General features: G+C 33.9%; 1 protein-coding gene across 1 annotated transcript; it reads right to left on the bottom strand.

Moving 5' to 3' along the window:
- Nucleotides 1-971: 971 nt before the first annotated feature.
- On the bottom strand, nucleotides 972-22,094 carry LOC114424768 (lysine-specific demethylase rbr-2-like). Its single transcript, XM_028391594.1, has 33 exons — nucleotides 20,541-22,094; nucleotides 18,933-18,990; nucleotides 17,563-17,685; nucleotides 17,101-17,158; nucleotides 16,864-17,000; nucleotides 15,619-15,780; nucleotides 15,447-15,533; nucleotides 14,298-14,471; nucleotides 13,870-14,022; nucleotides 13,586-13,777; nucleotides 13,435-13,500; nucleotides 13,175-13,270; nucleotides 12,310-12,396; nucleotides 11,845-11,961; nucleotides 11,553-11,760; nucleotides 11,370-11,434; nucleotides 11,163-11,221; nucleotides 10,934-11,065; nucleotides 10,483-10,633; nucleotides 10,064-10,393; nucleotides 9,297-9,470; nucleotides 8,968-9,029; nucleotides 8,483-8,561; nucleotides 5,520-5,669; nucleotides 5,308-5,441; nucleotides 4,522-4,639; nucleotides 4,347-4,420; nucleotides 2,768-2,912; nucleotides 2,534-2,683; nucleotides 2,272-2,367; nucleotides 2,024-2,119; nucleotides 1,734-1,921; nucleotides 972-1,605 (listed from the first exon to the last, which is right to left on the bottom strand). The coding sequence occupies exons 1-33, from the start codon at nucleotides 21,860-21,862 to the stop codon at nucleotides 1,356-1,358; spliced, it is 5,493 nt and encodes a 1,830-aa protein (XP_028247395.1). The 5' UTR covers nucleotides 21,863-22,094; the 3' UTR covers nucleotides 972-1,355.
- Nucleotides 22,095-22,235: the final 141 nt, after the last annotated feature.

The raw sequence follows: 22,235 nt of genomic DNA on the forward strand, positions 1-22,235 counted from the left end.
TCAAATGAATCAACTTTATGAAAGAAAATTAATTGGATGTAAAATAAAAATCTTAAATATCACTTAATTACACACAAAAATAAACTGTAATTAAAAATTATAGTTATACTTGAAAAAATATTTAATGCTTCATAAATTTTATAAAAGAAAAACAAAAGTTTTTAAGATGTGACTTAGAGAAAAGTTAAAATTTTAAATATATTTTTTATATTTAAAATTTGGCAAGCATAATATTATTATAGTGATCATTTTGACACAAATTAAATTAATCAAATATGCCCATGTGTTGTATTGATCATAAGAAAGTTATTTTATATTAGGAAATATTCTTTTTGCATTATTGATTTTCTTAGAAGACATTATTGATTATTTATAACTTATTTAATTAATATTATATTTAATAAAATCTTTTTTATTATTTAAGAAACCAATGACTGAGATGGACTCAGAAATTGCTTAGTGCGTGTTTGAATTTGCTTTGATGATCCATGTTTTATACAAAAACACGTTAAATTGGTCAAAATAACATGAAAACAAATATTACTTGCTTCAACTTGAAGCACCCCAGAGACAAATGGTATCAAACACGCAGTTTGAAGTTGGTCATGTATCATTACCCACCTTGTCTCAAATTAGTTAGGGAGATCAAAACTCTCGCAAAAGGATTGGTAATAGCTTATAAGTTATACTCCATGCATTTCGTGAAGCTAATCAATGAGTAAAATTTCTTGCTAATTTAGGTCATCGGAGTATCTACTAGTGCATTGGGTTTGGATCATCCATCTCAACCTTTTATTCTATTTCTAATGAGGTCACATTTTATTTCCTTGTCTTTTGACCTACTTGTTATATTTATGAACCTTTCACCTGTCTTTAATTTATTTATTTTTAATTTTCATCATAAAAATGCTAAATGTTATCTTCGTCATTTTAAAAAAATCTTTTCATTATATTTAATTTATAGAAATAAAGACTCTAAAAGGAGACAATTTATTTGTTAGAAACTAAATGTAAACATTATCTTATTTACAGAAACCAAACATTTAATCCAAAAAAAAAAATGGATGAATGATTCTTACCACTGTTTTATCTAGTTTCCCCCATAAAAATTAACTAAATCCTATAAAATAAAATAAAAAAATCCTACCTACTTTTGTCAGCTGTATAAAACTAATGCTTCCTACGTTAATTCACGCCATCTTTATCCTAATAACTTAAGACTTCAAATGGTGAAATGCAAACGACACGAAATTAAAAATGAAATTTTCACATTAAGATGGATTAAAAATGACCGAGATGACACCATAAAAATCAATTGAATCAATTTAATGACCAATGATTTCTACAATGCTTAGCTATCGTTGTATGCATAGAAATGGAGAAAGTCTTCGAAGTTCAACACGTTTCTTAGCAGCTCTTCTGAAAGGCTTTCGATTTTGCCACCTTAGACATTCTATCCCACTCGAATACCTAAACTCACTATCTTGATTCCTGGTAGCGAACATGTTGCAAGTGAGACTGGGCACGTCTCTCTTCTGTTTCTTTCTAGGGTTTGAATGCCTGGGAGATGGTGTTTTAGGCTCCTCAAATTTACCACTAGTTAATCTGCAAAGCATAAAAGATAATCACTAAAAAATACCAAAAATAAATGAAATGACAGACCCAGGCAGAAATACAAGATAGAACCATTCTTTCAGCCAGCAGAGCACAACCCAAAGCCAATATAAACTGACCTGTCATGGTTGGAAGGCAATCCTTCGGTACACGGATTACATGCAGGACAAATGTAGACCTCTTCTGTGCAAGGCAATTTCATGCAATCAAAGTGATACCACTCATTACAGTGATAACATGCAATCATCCTTTCTGGATCAAAGGGCTTTCGACAAATGCAATAAAGCATGCATCGTGCCCTTAATATCTGTTGTGAACAAAAATCAATACTTGATTAGAATCATACCAAAATCATGATGCAAATAAAAATCTCTTGATTTTAATAACACGGAAATGAATAATCTGTTACCCTTAGTTCCTCGTTCATGTCAACGGGCAAGTTTTCACCTACCACCACAAGTTCAAAAACTTTATCCAGGCTGAGTGCCCCAGAATCAGTTGCCACCTGTTTATGATATTTAAACATTAAAAGCCATCATGAGCAAAAAAGGACATGGAGGAGAAGGAATCACCAAATATATATATATATATATATATATATATATATATATATATATATATATATATATATATATATATATATATATATATCAGAACCTTTTTGGCTAGTTCTGCCCACTGTAAACCCAAGCAATTCACATTCGTAAGTTTCAACATATAGTGATCTTCAGGTGATATGTCCATAGCCAGTCCCTGTCATGCACTTCAACATTTTAGTAGGTTCAAAGTTGTTCTTATCAGCAAAATAATTTTTAAAAAGTAGAAAAGTGAATTAGTACTAGAAATAAATAAGGGGACAGGCTTACTTGTTTTTGCAATGCACGTACAAAAACATATAAACCTAGCCAATGGCACATACCTCTTTCAGATGCTTCTGAATTTGCTGGATAGTGGGCTTTGGTAGACCATTTAACAATCTATTGACTTGAATTTTCCAAAAGTTTTTTGCTAAAGTCAGCTCAAGGTCACAAATATCATGCGGGTCATAGACGATAGCCACTTTGCTAGCCTATATTCATTACGCAAAATTAACTCTGTTCCAGTTAAGTGGAATAATACAAGAAATAGACAGATAAGTTAAATAAATACATGCCTTTACAGCAGTGGCCAATTTTTCAGAGACAATGCTAATATCTTCATCAACATTAGCTGATGCATGGATCACAATTTCTCTCAAGCAAGATTTGCATGAAAGGGCTTTCTCAACAAGTCGGCTCAAAAAATCTCTTTCATCAATCCTGCACATAATACAAATTACATTTTTCTTACCAAAAATCATAAATCTACAGTGAAGATTGTTAAAAGGTAGAGAAAACAAGAGGCACATGGCGGAATCCATGTGTCCAAACTGCACAGCCCACCCGAATTATGTAGACAAAAAAAAAAAAATACACACACAGATTACACTTATCCTAATCACTGTAATTACATGATTTTGTTAGACTATACAATGAACCTAGATAATATTTACATTTTTTTCCCAAGAAAGATGAAGTCCAAGACTCTTATAGAACACTCACCCCCTTAACAATATAGAAAATAAGAGAGAACCATGAAAGAAACTGCAGAAATATATGTAATTTCGTGAGTGGCAGTCTGCAGAGCTCATTCTAATATTAATCCAAAATGAGCTTTGTAATTTCTATAATGAATTTATAAAAAGCATATTATAAAAAACATTATTAAAATTCTCCTCAGGCATCCCACATATGGCTGAACTCTGCTCATGCCACATGCAACTTAGCCAATAAATATTCCAAATTTCCAATTCTGCTAGGATCCAGTCCTCAATGTTTTCCGGCATATACAAAACCCACCCTTTTCTTCCCTCCCTTCCTCAAAGATATGATATACCTCACACCAATAGACCCCTCAAAAAAAATCTAATCATACACTCAAATATTCATAATACCTTCTTCCCATAAAACACTTTAAATGAGTAGTATGAAATGAATCTAGTTATAAATTGAAGTACTTATAAGTAAAATTTATATATATAAAGACAGTACAATAAATGTTTATGTACCTAAACTTATAATATCATTTACAGTTTAGGCATTTCTACCTCTGACTTAAAATGGAACTTATACAATGTTTCTGCCACAGTCTTAACATGTAACATTTAAATTAATGGATCATATGAAAAAATCCAAAAAAAACAAACTGAAACCATCCAAAGCAAATTATGAGCAAAAATGGACTAGGGAATTGAGTAGAAAGGGTGTTCAACTATCAGTGCAAAGTGTAGAAGACAGTTTTCCCAAAATATAACGGCACCTATGCGTAGTTTGGAAATATGGCTTTTGATGCATGTGCTTTTTGAGAAGAGCTGCAAAATTTGTTTGATGAAATGTTTTCAACTTTCAAGGGAGCTTCTTTCAGTGCCACAAATGATTTGACAAGCAAGCTAGGAGATGCTTTACAAACAAATTGAGACTAAAAAAATCCTTGAGTTCTTTTAAATTTTACCAATTATCCATTTTCTATTTTAAAATTGTATCCATTTAACTTGAAATATCTATTTTGTAACTATATACAGCATATTAGCATTTGAAAATCCAGTATTTCCAAAGTGGGGCTTTAGTCTCTGTTGAATAACAATAAACCTCATTGAAGAAAAACAAGGTCATTAATACATACTGTACATACAAATTTAATGTGAACCACATTACCATAAACAGAAATGTTCAGCATCAGACATGAGTTCAGTAAGAACTTTCAATTCAACATGCTTCTTCCCAAACCTCTGCATAAAGCAAAATAATATGTGGACAAGTGAGTTTCTGAAAAAGAGAGACACAAAAACACACACTAGTCAACTACTACTAAAATAACATAATATCCTACCAGGAGGGCACCTCCATTCTGATAATGGAATTCACCCCTCAAAATTTCACAATAAGGGCACTTGTAGTTTTCAATGTCTGTGTCTTTTTCTGTTAGTCCAACGCATCGCAGATGATAGCTGTCCATATGAAAGATATTGACGCACCAAACAAATAAATCAATGTAAATTCTAACAATGAAACAGAAGTACAGAAAAAATGAAATTTATTTTTTCAGACCGAATATGACAATTATTTCCTTAATCAGCAAACTAAAATTGTAGAGAGTAGATCTTAATGGAAGCAATGATGAAAAGGAAGAAACATCTTGATGGAATGACTATAGGGCAGGTTATACGACTACTTTAAATAAAGAAAGTCATTGGACACAAAAACAGTTCCATATTTCAAGAACATGGCAGTGGAATTGTAACCCATAGGTCACGAATGATGGTAACTTTCTGATAACATGTTGAAATTCTGTGGTTTTAGGTAGAGGGAGGAAGAGAGATGAATGAGAATGAAACACCAATTGATATTACCTTTGATGTATTACAATGTGCTGATGTGTACATAACCTATAGCAGTAACCCTTATTTATACTAACCATAATCATAGCTAATTAGGGAAACAAATCCTAGAGGATAATCTAAAGATATGATAAGATATTTAAATATATTCTAACATTTACGAAGTGACCGAAATAATGAAAGCAACCATTTATATGAAGATTCTAAGCTATTGCCTGATTTATATTTTAAGAGCTATGGAACTGCTATTTTTAGAAACAAGGCAACAAGTACTTTACCAGTCCATACAAGTGGAACATGTAAGAAATTCCTGATCTTCAGAATCATCATAGCAGCATATACATAGATTTTGTTCCTTCAGATCTTGCAATTTGTCATACATAAACAATGATCTATCTAGAGTCTGGTTTATCTGAAAATATAAAGCAAGGTACTAAGTATATGTGATACGCAAATGGACATGCAAAGGAAAATATTGTAAAATCAAAACCTTCTCCAGTGCATGAAGTAGGGAATTTCCATTTTGGACCAACATTCTTAATTTATCCATGCATCTAGTCTTCCAATTTTCCACCTTCTCAACTTCAGATAAAATCAAATCCAGTTCAGAGCAACTGAAGGCAATGGTATCTCCATGTTCCTGAATGTAAGTGTTGGAATTACAATATTGTACGGGTAGTTGTTCCAACAAAGAATAGTTATTAATGTACCTAGTTAGTCACATATTCATGTATCAAGGAATTCATATGCATGTACATAGGTACTAGAACTTCATTAATATTCTTGTAAATTTCAAATTGTATTTACTCTCTAAGTCTATATAAATATAGATCAGCTGAGTGAGTTAAGCACTCAAGCATTTCACAACCTCTAGTCTCTTCAATATGGTATCAGAGCGCGTATTCAAGATTAATCCAAAGGGTCACCCACCATTGTTATTCATGGGCCAAAAAGTCCAAGAAGTGTTGGGCGTAAGGAGGTGTATTGGAAAAAACCCAAATCCCATATTCAAGATTAATAAAAAAAAAGGGGTCACCCAAGTCCCACATCGACTAAAAATAAAGTCAAGTTAGAATATATAAGTGAGAGGCAACCCTCACCCCTTGAGCTAGCTTTTGGGGTTGAGTTAGGCCTAAACTCACACTCTAATATTCTAAGATGGTATCAGAGTCACCTTGTTTGTTCTTTAAAGGTTTCTGCATCTAGTCAGTAGAACCTAAAGTCCCGTATTTGTCCCTTTGTCCAAACAGCAACCTGAATATCCAAACGTCTTTGTGAAGCACTTGATCATCCAGGATGGCGACAAGCCATGATTGATGAAATGCAGGCTTTGGAGCATAATGGTACTTGGGAGCTGGTTCCTCTTCCCCCAGGCAAGAAACATGTTGGCTGTCGATGGGTATATGCTATAAAAGTTGGGGCCAATGGGCCAGATTGATCGCCTCAAAGCTCAAAATTACTTCTATTAGACTCTTTCTTGCCATAGCTGTCATCCGTCATTGGCCACTATATCAGTTCGATATTAAAAATGCATTCCTACATGGGGAATTAGAAGAGAAGATTTATATGGAGCAACCACCAGGATTTGTTGCTCAGGGGGAGTCTAGCTTGGTTTGCAAACTTTGGAGGTCTCTTTATGGACTCAAACAATCCCCACGAGCTTGGTTTGAAAAATTCAGCTCAATTGTTCAGGCTTTTGGGATGAAACAAAGTGAAGCAGACCATTCATTTTTTTATTGTCATACCTCATCGAGTAGATGTGTTTACTTGGTGGTCTATGTAGATGATATAGTCATCACAGGAAATGACCAAGAAAAAATTGCTCAACTAAAGGAACATTTATTTAGTCATTTTCAGACTAAGGATTTGGAAAAACTTAAATATTTTCTTGGAATTGAAGTTGCTCAGTCAAAAGATGGGATTATCATCTCACAAAGGAAGTATGCGTTAGACATACTTAAAGAAACTGGTATGTCAGATTGTAGACCAATTGATAGTCCCATGGATCCAAATCAAAAATTGCTACTCAATTAGGGAGAGCCTTATTCTGATCCTGAAAGATATCGAAAATTGGTTGGGAAGCTTATCTACCTCACTATTACAAGGCCAGATATTTCCTTTGCAATTGGAGTGGTGAGTCAATTCATGCAATCTCCTCATAATGATCATTGGGATGCAGTAATTCGAATTTTGAGATACATTAAAAGGACCCTAGGACAAGGACTACTCTATGAAGACAAAGGAAGCACTCAAATAGTTGGATTTTGCGATATAGATTGGGCAGGATCACCCATTGATAGGCGTTCCACTTCAGGATATTGTATGTCTATTGGAGGAAATCTTGTCTCATGGAAGAGTAAGAAGCAAAATGTTGTTGCAAGGTCTAGTGCAGAGGTTGAATATAGAGCTATGGCTGTAGCCACATGTGAGCTCATTTGGATTAAACAACTTCTTCAAGAATTGAAGTTTGGAAATGCTCAACAAATGAAGCTATATTGTGATAATCAAGCAGCCCTACATATAGTTTCTAATCTAGTATTCCATGAGAGAACTAAACATATTGAGATTGATTGTCATTTTGTCCGACCTTTCTAAGGAAGTTATTACTGAATTCGTTAGTTCTAATGATCAACTAGCAGACATCTTTACAAAATCTCTACGGGGACCAAGAATTCAAAATATTTGTTCCAAGCTTGGAGCATTTGACTTATATGCTCCAGCTTGAGGGGGAGTGTTGGAATTACAACATTGTATGGGTAGTTGTTCCAACAAAGAATAGTTATTAATGCACCTAGTTAGTCACATATTCATGTATCTAGGAATTCACATGCATGTACATAGGTACTAGAACTTCATTAATATTCTTGTAAATTTCAAATTGTATTTACTCCCTAAGGCTATATAAATATAGACCAGCTGAGTGGGTTAAGGCATTCAAGCATTTCACAACCTCTGGTCTCTTCAATAGTAAGCAAATAATGAGTGTCATGGAAAGTGACCAGTGATATGTCAAGTCCTAATAAAATAAAACAGACTGGTAAAGGCTTCACAACAATTGTGAAAGCTTTCACTTTTTCAATCATAATCATCGCAACAGATGAACGAATAAGCTTTGATACTCCTGGATACTAAGAATATACACAAAATTAAAAACAATTGGAAGAAAATGCTTAAACAGAAAGGTGCTATAAAATATAAGGGACAAGTTATAATGGAAATCAAAACAAACGTTAAGGCTTAAAGTAAATCTAAAATTAGAGAAAATGAAGGTAAACCACCCACTAACAATTCATATAAAATACAAGGAAAATCCTGACCACGGTGACCAGTACTTTTTTTTTACAAATAGCCACACAAAAAAGAGAACCATAGCTGTTCAATGCAGCCTAAGTCAATCAGAGGATCAATAATCACAAACATAAATACCACCTACTATACACCCAGAAAATTTACCTTGAGCTGCAATATGGAAGACAAAGAACGTTCTCTAGGGCTTAGACCAAAAAAATGTTGCACTTGCTCCTGCCACAACCTAAAGCAGAAATAAAATACACGCATATCAAATATTTAACAAAAATAATTGGAAAGGCAACAGTCTTCATTCACTCAGTCAACAGTTCTTTACATGATTAAGCAAGATGTTCTTTACAAAGATGATGCATACAGAGAGACACACGTAGTTCAGAAAGCAATATTGGAAGGCATAGAATCAAATTGAAAATGGCAATGGCTTCAATAAAAGCTTATAAAAAAATTCAAAAGTGCAAAACCTAAATATCTAGAAATTTAATTGAAACATTAATGAAGAGGAAAGACCTTACATGTTACAAAAATAGAAGAGGCAAACATAAAGGGTAAATTGCCATTCAGAAGACTAGAAACAAATTACACTAACCTAAAATACTATCGTAATTTAACAACCAACAAATAAGACTTACTTATGTTTTCCAATGGCATCTTCAAGTTGACATTTTACTGCTGTAAAGGTCATATTAATAGTCTGCAGAAAAAAGTTGTGAATGTAAGCTGCTTGTGCCAAAACTACTTTTCTCCACCACTATGATTAAGAAAATGCTAGAAAGTTTTCTCTCCAAAGTTCCTTAAATGTCCTAGTGCAATTATAAGTTGACTTGATTTCTGAACTAGAGCAAATATAAGTTGACCTCTCATTATGCTTTATATAGTTAATAAATCAAACAAAACAATAAGGGTAATCAATGGCTAAAATAACAAAATACACAAAGCAGAAAATTATAAAACCTAGTACCTGATAATCAGTAAGAATATCTTGTATGTCAGTCAACTTGCATCTTCTACAATTGTGAGGTCCAGAAATCCCCTCTAATGCTTTCTTAAGCCATTCAAACCCATCAATCAATACTTTCAACAGAGCACCAGAAACAGAGGAATGAGAAAGACCTTCTGCAACCTCCAAAACGTCCTACATGATTAGCAAGCATCCCTCATCAATAAGTACTAAGGAGAACCATTATTTTGTTTTTTTGATAACAAAAGAAATACAATAAGATGAGTCTTTGGTGAAACCCCGTTAAAAAGGCCATGTGCTTTACTCCCAAAAAGTTATCAAACAACTGATCTTACATCTCAAATCAAGTACAATTTTTAAGAAGTAATTGACAAAGACAAATCTTAAAGGTGAAAAAAGTCAATGACCCATGTAAAGGAAAATTGAGATTGTAGCAATGCAGTACAAATTTTCATTTGTAATTGAATGGCAACAAGAAATTAATCTGATATAATACGAGCTTAAAACCAGGTATACTATAAGGCATCCAGATGAACGACACAATATAACCAGTGTCAAGAGATCAAAATAAACCAAATTAGGTGGACACTGAAAATTGTGTGTTGTGACAGGGTATATTTGGAAGAAGCATGTACATGATCAAGACAGCAGTCAAACACTGAAAGGGAGTGTGGAGCAAGAAAGCATGCGGTTATGTGAAGTCAAGAAAAGACATTTGCAAAAATGCAAGAGTGGAACAGAAATTGCAACTAGAGAGAAATAGTAACCTCTAAAGAAGGAGAGCAGTTGCAGAAAGACAAGGCTCTTTTGCACCATTGCAGTGTAGAACAAGATGCTTGGAGTTTTGAAATCTCATTGAAGTCAAAACCAAGTGATACACCGGATGCTATAGCAGATTGGATTCTTTCAATCAAATCTTCCACTTTACAAGTTAAACCACTGTTTATTTCAGGCAAAGAATTATCCAATAAGCACCGAGCATCATCTAGTACAGAACATGCTTCATACTCCCATATTCTGCAATTCTTCAAAACTAATTCAAGCGTTCCTCTTTCTTCCAAAGATACTTTAAGATGCTTCGATTGAGAAACCAACATCTAAAAGTAGATAATCAAATTGTCATATTTAATATAATCATGTTTTCAGCAAAGATAAAACCACAAAACAAACAGAACAAAACATGAACCTCCAAGTCCTCAACTTTCCGCACAGAATTTGAAGCACACATAGAAGAGACTAAATATGGCTTTGAATTCCTTAACCAGGAATTAGCTTCTGATAAAGCATCCTTGATGTCATTAAGTGAAGGAAGAATAACAAATATGTTTTCTGAAGCTCTGTAAAAGAAGACCAAAAGCAAAAGTTATCATCAGCTAAAACAATTGTTGTAAATTGGATAAAATCTCTTTATTATTAGGATAGATTTATTTTCTTTTCTACTTTCCCTATTTCCCTTCTTATGTTTAGTTTCCCTATTTCCTTCAATAGGTTTAGCCGTTTGGCCCATAAAAGGGGATTAGAACTTGTATTATATAAATACTGAATAATATTCAGTTCTTTGTTTTTTAGGTTCTTTTCAAGTATAATCTTGTTGAAGTTATAAACATAAACATCTCATCTCTCAGGCATTGTTCAACCTGATCATGTCCTCAAAGTCCGAAATAGGAGCCTCATGTGAAAGCATCTCTCTAGCCCTTTCTTCCCAAGGAATGGCAACAGCAAGCACACCAGTTAAGTTGACAAATTGTTTCTCTCCCTCAATGTGAAGCCTGAAGAATCAATAACAAAAGCATATGGTTGAAACTTGAAATAAATAAAAACCTAATGATGTGCCAGTTCAGATGAGGAAAGGGAGTTAAAAATTACACAGTGGACTCCTTCAACAGTTGCTGAATGAATTCCAAAGGCATCTTCAAATCATGTGCCTGTACCAATTTCACATAATTTCAATTAGTTTTCATTGATACAAGAACTGCCGGAGCATACTAAGAAACCTTTTATTTTTAAATATTAAAGAAAGGCAGGGAGAGAGATGAAAGAACAGAATTAGTATGAATAAATATAATATCTTACCTTCACAGCTTTTTCCCGGCAATTAGCCTTCTTCAGCTCAACCTCAACTAATGGCAACTCATCAACTGAAAAATATAAATCAAACCTTGGGGCAGTGTAAACTAAAGAGAAGAAAATAAACAAATGCATGGATCTCGAAAAAAATAAAAATCATAACCATCATAAAGCTGCAACGTTCAATACCTTGAATTTTCAAAGATAAACCTTCTTCAAAAATGCTCTTCAATCCATCAACTGCATTATGTTGATTTTCCTGCATCTGAACTCTCCCTAAAATATCATTAAAGTGAGAAACCCATGAAACAGCATCTGAATGGTATTGCCTTAGAAGCTTGAGCTCTGGTACATCAACTGCGAAACTGCCCCATTCCTTAAGCAGCAAACCAACATTCTGCAAGGTTTCTTAGTTAATGAAGTTATGCCTTTTAATCATCAAAGAAAACTAAAAGAGGTGAAAAAGATTCAAAACGCAAACCTTGAGATTCATATGACCTTCTAGCATATCATGACATTGAGCACTACAAGATTCCACTTGACTTAATAGATTCAGAAGCATGTCTATCTCCGGGAGTTGAACTTGAAGATCCACAAACTATTGTAAACATGAATTTCATATTATAAATTTATAATCTGCAGGTAAATCATGTTCTGCACAATGTGTGTGTTGTGTCTGTGTACAATGTATACTACTCACATAAATGCAAAACACATGAAATAATTTAACAATGCATGAGTAGTCCAAATAATTAAATTTATAAGTCACTTCATTATTACATTATACGAAAACAAATGCAAGTTAGTATATTAATTCAATACATAAGTAATAACAGTTATATTCCTCTATTGTTGATAATTGCCCTGTCACACATGAACTTTATGTCCACAGGAACAGGGCTTGAGAAACTAACAAAGCCAGGGAAGTTTGCTGAGTTCTTACTACCTCTGCTTTTAGCTTGTAAAGAGCATCAATGTGTAGTGCAGCAGGCTGTCTTGCTGAGATGCACTTTCTGACGTTATCCAGCCATGCCTGATGGGTCTCAAATAAATTATTTTAGCAACATGAAAAATAAAACACTACATAAATCAACAATTTTAAACCCTGGAGTACAGCACAACAGCTAAAGCACAAGAATTGAGGCAGTTCAGAACATGAGCCAAAACTCATTGTACCTGGGAATAGAGATGAACTCTAACAAATAAAGCAAGATAGATAAAAATCAGGTGAACTCTTTCCACAACATTAGCTCCTGATATTTTGAAAATAAAAAGTCTATAGGCATGAAAAGGTGGAGTTATTGGCAGTCACATTTGTTCACACTCCAGATGTCAAGTTTTGGGCGTGAGGGGGTGGGTGTTAAAATCTCATATCAACTAAACCAGCAGTGGTAACTTTCTGGATCAGATTCAATTTCGTTCCTAAGAATTTGTAACCCTCAAGTTCAAAAAAAAATAAACTTCTGTCCTCTTTTTGAATCTCACAAATTTAGACTAGAGATAGGAAACACCAAGTGTAATCGCTTTTGTAAAACCCAATACAGGTCATTGTTTTTTTTTCCTTTTTTGGTTTGAAGGTTCAATGTGTATGTGTCAAATATTGGAGGGGAAAGATGGTTTCTCATTCTATTTTAAGTTGTGACAAGCACATTCTAATCAAAATGTATCTACAGATCCCTGACCTTGTAAATAAAAAATCGCACTTTGGAGAGAAAAATAGTTTCAAAATATAAACAATATAAATGGAAACTTAAGCACAGAACCAGAAAACTGAAATAATGTGCCAAACTATCATGTACGGCAACATTTACCTTGGTTGAAGAAATCTTCCCTTCCAATTTCTTACTTTCTTTCATGTAGATGGGTAGGCCACAAGCTTTGGAGTATAAAAGTTCCAACTCAGACATCTGGAATAAATAATTTTAGTAAAATTTAATGGACTGAAAAGAAGACTCAAAATATTAATACTTACCAGATGCCATTATAATTAGCAAGAACATAAATTGTTACCAGATATATATCAATATAAAGTTATTAAGAAAAGACATATGATGAGTCTAGGAGAAAGTACATTTGAACTCATTGACAAAGCAGTATCAATATCCTGAATTAACAACCTAGCTTCCTCTGCATAGTCCTGCATCAACATAAGTTAACCAAAAAAATATGGCAGAAAACTGCAACTACCAAAGGGATTATTGACAGTTTGTTAAGAGAAGCACCTTCAATTTATGATAAAGAGGTTCATTGCATGGCGCAGGAGTAAATTTCAGTAACTCATCAATGAATTCTAAATGAACTTTCTTGACATTAGAATCCCGATGACACAACCATAACTCAATTTTTGTTATGCAGTCTCTTATCCCTTCTGCCCACTTCTGAGCTTCAATCAAATTCTTTACCATGTCTCGAACCTACATCCCAAAAAGAAGCAGAACTTAGTTAAGTATATCACGGTATGTATATACCGTAGTATATTAAAAAGTAACAAATAGATAGAACTCACAGAATCCATCTCAGAACCAGCCCAAAGAAATTGCTCAGCTTTCCTTAGTGCAGTAACAAATGCATCATGCAAAAAAACATTCTGAAGAATAGCACTAGATTGCAGAAGCCACTCTGTAGCAAGTTGAGCAAAAGTAATGGAGCCACCTTTCACCTACACACATCCAGGATTGTCAGAAAACTAGTATTTTTTTTAAAAACACAAATGTATACACAACAATGCAAACATCATTTTAGATAATTTCATGAAAAAATAAAAAAAATAATACCACTTACAGGAAAGAAGCACAGTAAAAGATATAGAACCATGGGGACATCATATTCATATCTTTTGATTGCAGAAAGATAAATAAATCTAACTATTGGAACCAACATTAGAATTTGGAAATTTTGGAGGGTTAAAAAGAAATATGTATATGTATATATGACCTTTTTGGTCAAAGCACTAAGACATGAAGGCTTCCTTTTCACACTACTACACTCAGCTTTGTCCTCAGAAGTATATTTGTCCATAGAAAATGCCAAGTCATACAATTCTGCAAGTGAATGCCGATAGAGAAGACGTAGTTTTACAGTTTTGCACTCACAAAGGTGTTCCCAGTGCTGCACAAGAGAAAACTAAATTCAGTCAATCCATAAAAGCACCACCCATATGGGAAAAAACCAATCAAATCCTAGAAATCCGAATCTGTCGAAGTGATTTTCAACCACAATAATATCAACAATACAAGTATTTTCTATCGACTATAATGCCTAATCCTACTTTATACATAAATTGATTGGAATCTTAAGCATGTTTCTGTGTATAAAGTCCCATTCACTTAGAAAGAACAAATGATCACCGGGTACAGAGACAGTGCTAACTTCAGTTAGAGACACAGGAAAAGAAGGGGGAAAATAAAATAGTAAATTACCCTAACCACCCCTAAGGGTTTGTGAAATTACACAAACTCCCCCTGCTTTTTTAACATTTACAGTAACTTCTCTAATAGGGGAACATGGTGTAATGTTTTTCAAACAGTTAAGGGGGGTAAGTGTAATTTATAAGGAGTGTCGGTGTAATGTTTTTCAAGCAATCAAGGGGAGTTAGTGTAGGGGTAGAAAAAGCAAGGTGACTTTGTGTAATTTCATAAAGCTTCAAGAGCGGTTAGTGTAATTTACTCAAAATAAAAACCACGAGGAAGAAGCAAGACACAAACAGAAGTGTATAATACTCTTTATTTATTTTCACTTACATAAGACATAAACAGACAGCCCATATCCTCTTTTCCAGGGACAGGCTGGTTTTCTGATACGTTCACACTGCACATAGGGCAGAATATTGAAGAGAACCCATTTAATGAGTGGCCATCTCAAGAAACTTAAAAATCTATTGGTACTACCTCCAATCTTAGGTTGAAACTAATAAGTTGAAGGATTCAACTGTGAAAATGGATATAAATACATTCTAGGTGCTGGTTAACACTTTTTCTTTGGCTTTGACATTGATGCAATGGTGGAAGATGAATTGTTGATGGCAACTACATATTTACATTATTTGATTATCAATACCACAATGGCTCAATCACATTCATTTACCTCCAAACAAACAAAAGTCGATGGCCTGCAACCACATACAACAGCAGAGAGATAGAGATATTGCTGGCATATAATGCATGCTGGATCCTACAACACACCAGTAAACACAATCAGAAAAGATGGAAACATTGCATTATCGTTTTATATTACCATAGGTTGAAAAAAATCCTACTTCTTCCGTTCCCACATATTGGGGACATTTTCGAGGACCCATGCGTGAAGATTTAATAATACCATTTTTCCAAAGTTTCTCTCTCCAAGATTTTTCTTTATCTGATATTCTCCACAATTCCTTCTTCAAATAAGAAGACACTCTGCCATCAACATCCCCATACTGAAAATGATGAAAATCAACATGTAAGAGGGTAAGCAAGAATAGTCAACAAATAAACTTTAATAATGTCAAAAGTATTAGTGCACATTTCAGTTTAAGTAAAAATAGAATAATAAGAAATCTTAAATAAGAAAGTCTAGAAACAACATAAACAAGTCAAAACAACCTAACAAGACTTTACATCAAATACAAGTTCGGATTTTGCTGTTTCGTTATGGCTCAAGCAAAGTAGGTGATAATCTTGGGAGCCATCACAGCAGTTTACAAATGCACCCCCCCCCCCCCCCCCGAAAAAAAAAAGGGGGTACAATTTTGTATTTTAGGTAGAATGATCCGTGTTACAATTACACAATCTATGTGTTTCCCTAACCTTTCTAGCATTGGGTAGGATCTTGATTTTTACTACTTTGTTTGCTAGACTTGAATCACAAATTGCACACCTCAAATATTAGGGAATAGAGGCCATTTGGTTTGTTTTCTTGTTTCCAGTTTTAGTTTATATTTATCCTTAAAATTACAAAAATTGCTACCATATTTTCACTCTATTCCTTGTTCTCAAACTTTTATGAAGGAGCAGTGAAAACTAACAACTCCTTCACAAAATTTTTGAAAAAATAAATAAAATAAGTTGCATTTTAGGGGCCATTTGGTTTGAGAAAAACATTTTCTATTTTAATAACAAAAATGTCACCTTGTCTTTGTTTTGTTTCCTTTTTTAAAAGTTTGTATAGGAAATAGTGAAAAGAAACTTATTATTTTCAATGTTTCCTGTTTTCAAAAGTTGAATAAGGAAACAACTTTTTATTGATTGTACAGATTTGAGAAAAAATTTTATTGTTTTCACCATTTCTTATACAAACTTTTGGAAACAGGAAACGAAGTGGAAAAAAAGTGACATTTTTTGCAATAAAAAATTATAACAAGAAATGTTTTCTCAAACAAAATGCCCCTTAGTAATTATAGTGAAAACATATCAACTGAAAATGTAAACAAGAAAAACAAACCAAACACCCTCTTAGCTTTTTATCTCAACAACAAATTATTACTTTAACGTATGTACAAAAGTCAGAACAATGTGCAAACCTGGGCTACTACACAAAGAAGCTCCTCATGAGACAAGACAGCAGTTTTGTGATACTGCTGATATAGATCAGCTCCAAAAGCACCATGTGGTAGCCAGTCGGCAGGAGCAAAATTGACTGCCTCTGCGCAATTTAAACCTGAGAACACAAACAAATCATACAAAGAATGAACTACTTTAGAATTCAGATTATATTTAAGCTGGTAATTTTTTATGAAGACAGAAATAAAACTGCATACCAAGATTGAAACCTCCATGATAAGATCTGGGGAAGGTAATAACAAAATTCCCAGGCTCCTGGCAAATATCAATGAGAAGTAACACGTCAAAGACTAAATATACAAAAAAGAGAAGCAAATGACAAGCAATAGCAGTAGTACTGCTGCATAGATTTCCTGCAAAACATGCATGGAGAGACGGTTAAAAGGACCAATCAGAAGTGTGAGCCACAAATGAACTTGAATCTGGTTTAGAAGCTTTTAGTGTAAAAGAACGTTAACTGCAACCCACAATATTCCACCAAATTAAATTATAAGTATCCACTTACTGTGGAGTGCTTATTTATCTTGAGTTGGATATCATATCATTTGCAAAAATTTAACACATTTGTCTTGTAATTTTACAATTTCAATGAAATAATCATTTACAATAGCAAACTATTAAGAAAAAAAAATACCAAAGATAAGCAAGCTAAATGAAACCTGAAGTATGCTGTAGACGGGGACTCCATTTTCTTGCAAGACAGATGGGTTTAGCATAGTAACAAGTTGAAAAAGCAGATCAGGTTGCGCATCAAAAAGATCAGGAAGACTGTTTTTCATCACCTACAAGGAAGTAGATCATTTTACTGAGATTGTCAACAAATATTTGTCCACTCACATAGATAAGAACTTTTATTAATAATTAGTAATGAATTATTAAAATTGACAAATTATGAAATGTTTGTATAGTGGGGTTTGGAGGGAAAGGGAAGAGAGGGTTAGTGTTTCAACTTTCAATTTGCAACTAAGAGTGATAAAATGATTTTGAAAAAGAATAATGCATAATTAGAAGATTACATAGTACTGTGCAAAAAAGAAGATTACATAGTAATATTTCAATTTCAAAAATGTTCAAATTTTCAAATTATAAAATATTAATTCAAATTGAAAGATTAACCCTCTCTTTTTCCAATCTTATAAATGCCTCCATCCAAAAATAGCTTTAGAAAACCACCAATTTAAGTGAACTATACAAATAAATATGGTCCAAAAGATTAAAAAAAAATCAGATGTTGGATTTCAATATGGGAGATTTAATACATAACATGTAATAAAAAAATTAATTCACATAAAATGAAATGTGATCAGTACAACCAAAACATGAATTAAATAAAAATCATAATGCCGTCATAATTTCTAGCTATGATAATCAACAGATTTATCTAATTGAAAAATCATTTTTCTAAAAACACCTAAATGTTTAACAGTTTATACTTATATTTTATTTCACAGGAGACCACTAAATAAAATTTTGATAATATAGCTGCCAAAATTTAATAATCTCATTCAATGAGTATTAGTTTGTTTATATAATTGAAACTTCAATAGCATAGTCAAAATTATGCAAATAAAACAATAAATTCCAATCATCAGTTTAATGCAATTATTTAATTATTTAAAAAAAATTCCTCTACATAGAAACTCTGTTTACATGTATTCATTATTTAGAAAAAAGGTGACCAACAATTTTATAGTTATATCTTAGTATTCCACATTTTCTCTAGTTTTTTACTTTAAATTAAAAAATAACATGATTTAGATGAATGAATATTAATCCATTTAAAACTATTCCCTCTTCCTAAATTCTTTGTTATAAAAAAAATAAAATGTCACTTCTTTGTCATGCACACACATCACATGCACCCACAGTTACAGTGTGCATGCAAGTGTAACAAAATAAATTTGGTGGTTCTTCTTGAAATCTTTAATCCTAGAAGTGCAAGGTTGGAAGAAGTAACAGAATAAAAAAGTCAATAAAATGATTTAAAAAAAGTAATAGTGTATAGATATAACAAGAACCCAATACCTACCTTCTCAAAAGCACTGGCTTGACTACCAGGCACACTGTACCAGCACTTTGCCTCTCCCCTAGAACAAAATAGAAATCAGAACCAAAATTGCAGGGGCTGGGGGGGATAAAGTGAGGCGTGAAGCACTCATGAATCTAAATATATATATATATATAATCCAAGATCATAAACACATTACAGTTGAGGTTCCACCGCACTGTAGTCAAAGGATAATCAAAACCACAGAAAAGTGGAGAGAATAAAAGAAAAGTAGAGTAAATAAAATGTCACGTTTATACATTCTTTGATATGAAAAAAAATGTTGTGAGCCAAATTTAAGTCATGGAAGCATAGAAATTCAATGGTTTTTAATAACCAGATTTTCAACTCCGAAAAAGTCATGGATGAAGCTTTATTCCACACGTGGGCATGGTTAAAATGTATGGACAAAGACTTCCATACTCATTTTAATCAATGGTCCACTAGCTTGAGGGAGGAGTTGTCTTAGGGGGTGGTTCCTTTTTGGCTTCAGTTAATGTTATCATGTAACTTTCAGATGGGTTAGGCAATTTTGCCTTGTACATTTTATCCTAACTGCAGTACAACTAGTACTGTATTACACATAATATATAATATTGATTTTTGCTGTGCAAAAAAAAAAAAGGCCCCAGATCGAGTGTACCAGAAATTTCTGAGCTTTACAAAAGAAAAAAAATGACATAGTCTAAAAAATTATTAGAATGTAGAAGACATACAAATTTAAACAAAAATCATATGCAGGAGTAGAAAATTTGAAACTAAAACGCATATGACAATATTTTAGAAAAACCATTTGTTCTTTTTTTGAACTAAACATCCCATGTTGAATGAAGGTAGTAGTTGATGAAAAAAATGATTTGTTATCCTGTTGGTACAAATTTTTTGGCAGATTGGCATTGTATTTTCCATATGTGTAATAAGCCATGCTCAGAAAAGTATATTTTAAGACGAATTGCTCCAATACCAAAAGAGAATGGGTTCAGGCAGAAATTTTGGAGCCCTGTTACTGGTTTTTGATATAAGACTCTCTGGCTGGAAGCCAGGAACTAACATGGAATGCATAGAGCACTTCTGTAGTTCTGCTGATACCAGATTTTGCTATGAAAGCTTCTGTGTTCTCAAAATGGAGCATATTATAAAGCCACTAGGATTGAGCTAGTGATGACGGGTTTGGATAATTTGCCTGAGTTCATAGGTTTAAACATTCTTATGACGATCATATCACAAAAAATTAGTAGATATTGTAGACTTTTTTGGACTCTCTGTGACTCCTTTCATAATATTTTTACTATTAAATCAACAAGTTTAAGTGGAACATCAAAAGTGCACATGATTAATATCATGTTTGCTACAGTTAATTTTTCCCTAATACAACCAAATCTTGTTTCTGCGATCATGTTATTATTCATTGAACACGCCATCTTCATAAATTGCTGAGATTCCTACTCTACATGGCCATAAATTATCCAATTAATATACATAAAGAAACACATAATTCCTGAAAGAAAGGGTTTTATTTTATTTCGTAATTAATATAGAAAAAAAGATAATTGTACAAGGACAGCACAAATAAATAAAAGTAAGGCATACCAGTGTAGATAATTCATTGAGTAAAAGCAGTGATCCTCAAAATGCCAGCAAAAGGATGAGAATAGCATCCCAATATATAGCCAGGGTACCATGACACCAGTGATATTGTGATGAACAGCTCGAAGCATTGAGCCTTTCAACTTAGGCAAGTTATTAAGATTCCATGGGTTAGTTGTGTATTCTTCCCATAATTTGTCATCAATCGATTTTGGTTTCTGATCAGTTACACGTGGGAAACCACTCCCATAGACAGATGTATCCAAGTCATTTCCATACATAACCTCAACCTCACCAACCAATCCCTCCACAATTTCCCAAAATTTCTTCTCTATTTGCACCCTTGAAACAGGTCCTGATCCAAACCATCTCCTCCTTGACCGATCCGCTATGCGTCTAAAAGCTTCCAATGTATAGTGCTTCCCAGGCACAAAACCAAAACTGTCCCTGTCAGAATTTAAGCAGTTGAAACAATACCAATTTCCCGGAGGAATATGCTCCAATGGTGGGGAAAGACAATAAGTATGCCATCCCTTATCACACCTGTCGCACAATAGCATGAGTTCCCCATGTAAACCACTTTTACATTGCTCACAAATCTGATCATGCTCTTCTTTTTGCACCTTACTATCCTTATGTTTTGAACCATCAACACTCTTGTGATTCTTCTTGGATACCACAGGTTGCACCCCATGGTCAATCTTGTGGTCATCATGCACACCTTTCTTACAACGCTGAGCCATCCCTTGATTCATCCGGTTATAAAAATTCTCATAATCATACAAATGCTCCCGGTACAACTGACACAACACATGCTTAGCACAATCCGAAATCTTCCCACTGGGCCTCACAAACCGAGCAACATCCCCCCATTTCTTTCCATCAACAACCTTATCATATCCACCAAACCGCTTGACGGCATTGAATAGCTTACACAAGTCGAGCTCCTCGCCCTCGAACACAACCCTCTTCCTGGACTTCTTACCAGAGTGGTCCCTCAGAAACCTAGAGTAATCCAAGTCAAAGGTCTTGGAGTCACAGGCAGCAGGGCGAGACTGGAGCTTGTGAATGGCCTGAGTCTTGGTAGGGAAAGTGAAAGAGTCTAGATCCAAAGCAAAAGGGGGTTTCCAACTCTTTGGAGGCACAATCTTACAAATACCAAAAGGCTCAGCCTCGGGTCTAATCTTGAAAATATACTCCAAAGGATCCTTGAATTCATCCTCAGTAGGGTAATACACAGGCCCCAAAGGTATAGTCGAGGATGTAACACTCAAACTAGGTCCTACCACACCTTTTTCAACAGACCTAGGTTTTCCCTTCCCCATCTATGACTATGAGCACCACCAAGTCATGAATGTGCAGCACACCTCGAATGTAACTAACTAAGCGCGAATAGCAGAGTTGGTTTTACCTTTTTGAGGAGCCGCAGTGAAGTGAAGTCCGGGAAGATGGAGTGTTGGAGTCTTTGTCTTTGTCTTTGTGTACAGTCATTTTGGTTTCGTCTGTTATTAAACTGCTTCCTCTACCGTACCACACGGGAATGCTTCTTTGGAAAGATAACTGAACTCAACTCATCAAATATCATCCAGATACTTTCCTTAGGTTAGGTTCAATTCACACTACTCATCCCCTTCGGTTCAGGCCCAGGCCCAAACTTCTTTGTCAATTCTTTCCCGGCCCAATCTTCTGGACTTAAAT

This window comes from Glycine soja, chromosome 1 (genome assembly GCF_004193775.1).
Source record: "Glycine soja cultivar W05 chromosome 1, ASM419377v2, whole genome shotgun sequence".
NCBI classification, from domain to species: Eukaryota; Viridiplantae; Streptophyta; class Magnoliopsida; order Fabales; family Fabaceae; genus Glycine; species Glycine soja.

What these genes read in the sequence shown, in the direction of transcription:
- LOC114424768 (XM_028391594.1), bottom strand. Translation starts at nt 21,862, where the DNA reads ATGGGGAAGGGAAAACCTAGGTCTGTTGAAAAAGGTGTGGTAGGACCT. An exon ending in CTCTTTATCATAAATTGAAG is followed by an intron (nt 13,501 to 13,585) that starts GTGCTTCTCTTA and finishes ATGTTGATGCAG; the next exon opens with GACTATGCAGAGGAAGCTAG. An exon ending in CTTTGTCAATGAGTTCAAAT is followed by an intron (nt 13,271 to 13,434) that starts GTACTTTCTCCT and finishes TATTTATTCCAG; the next exon opens with ATGTCTGAGTTGGAACTTTT.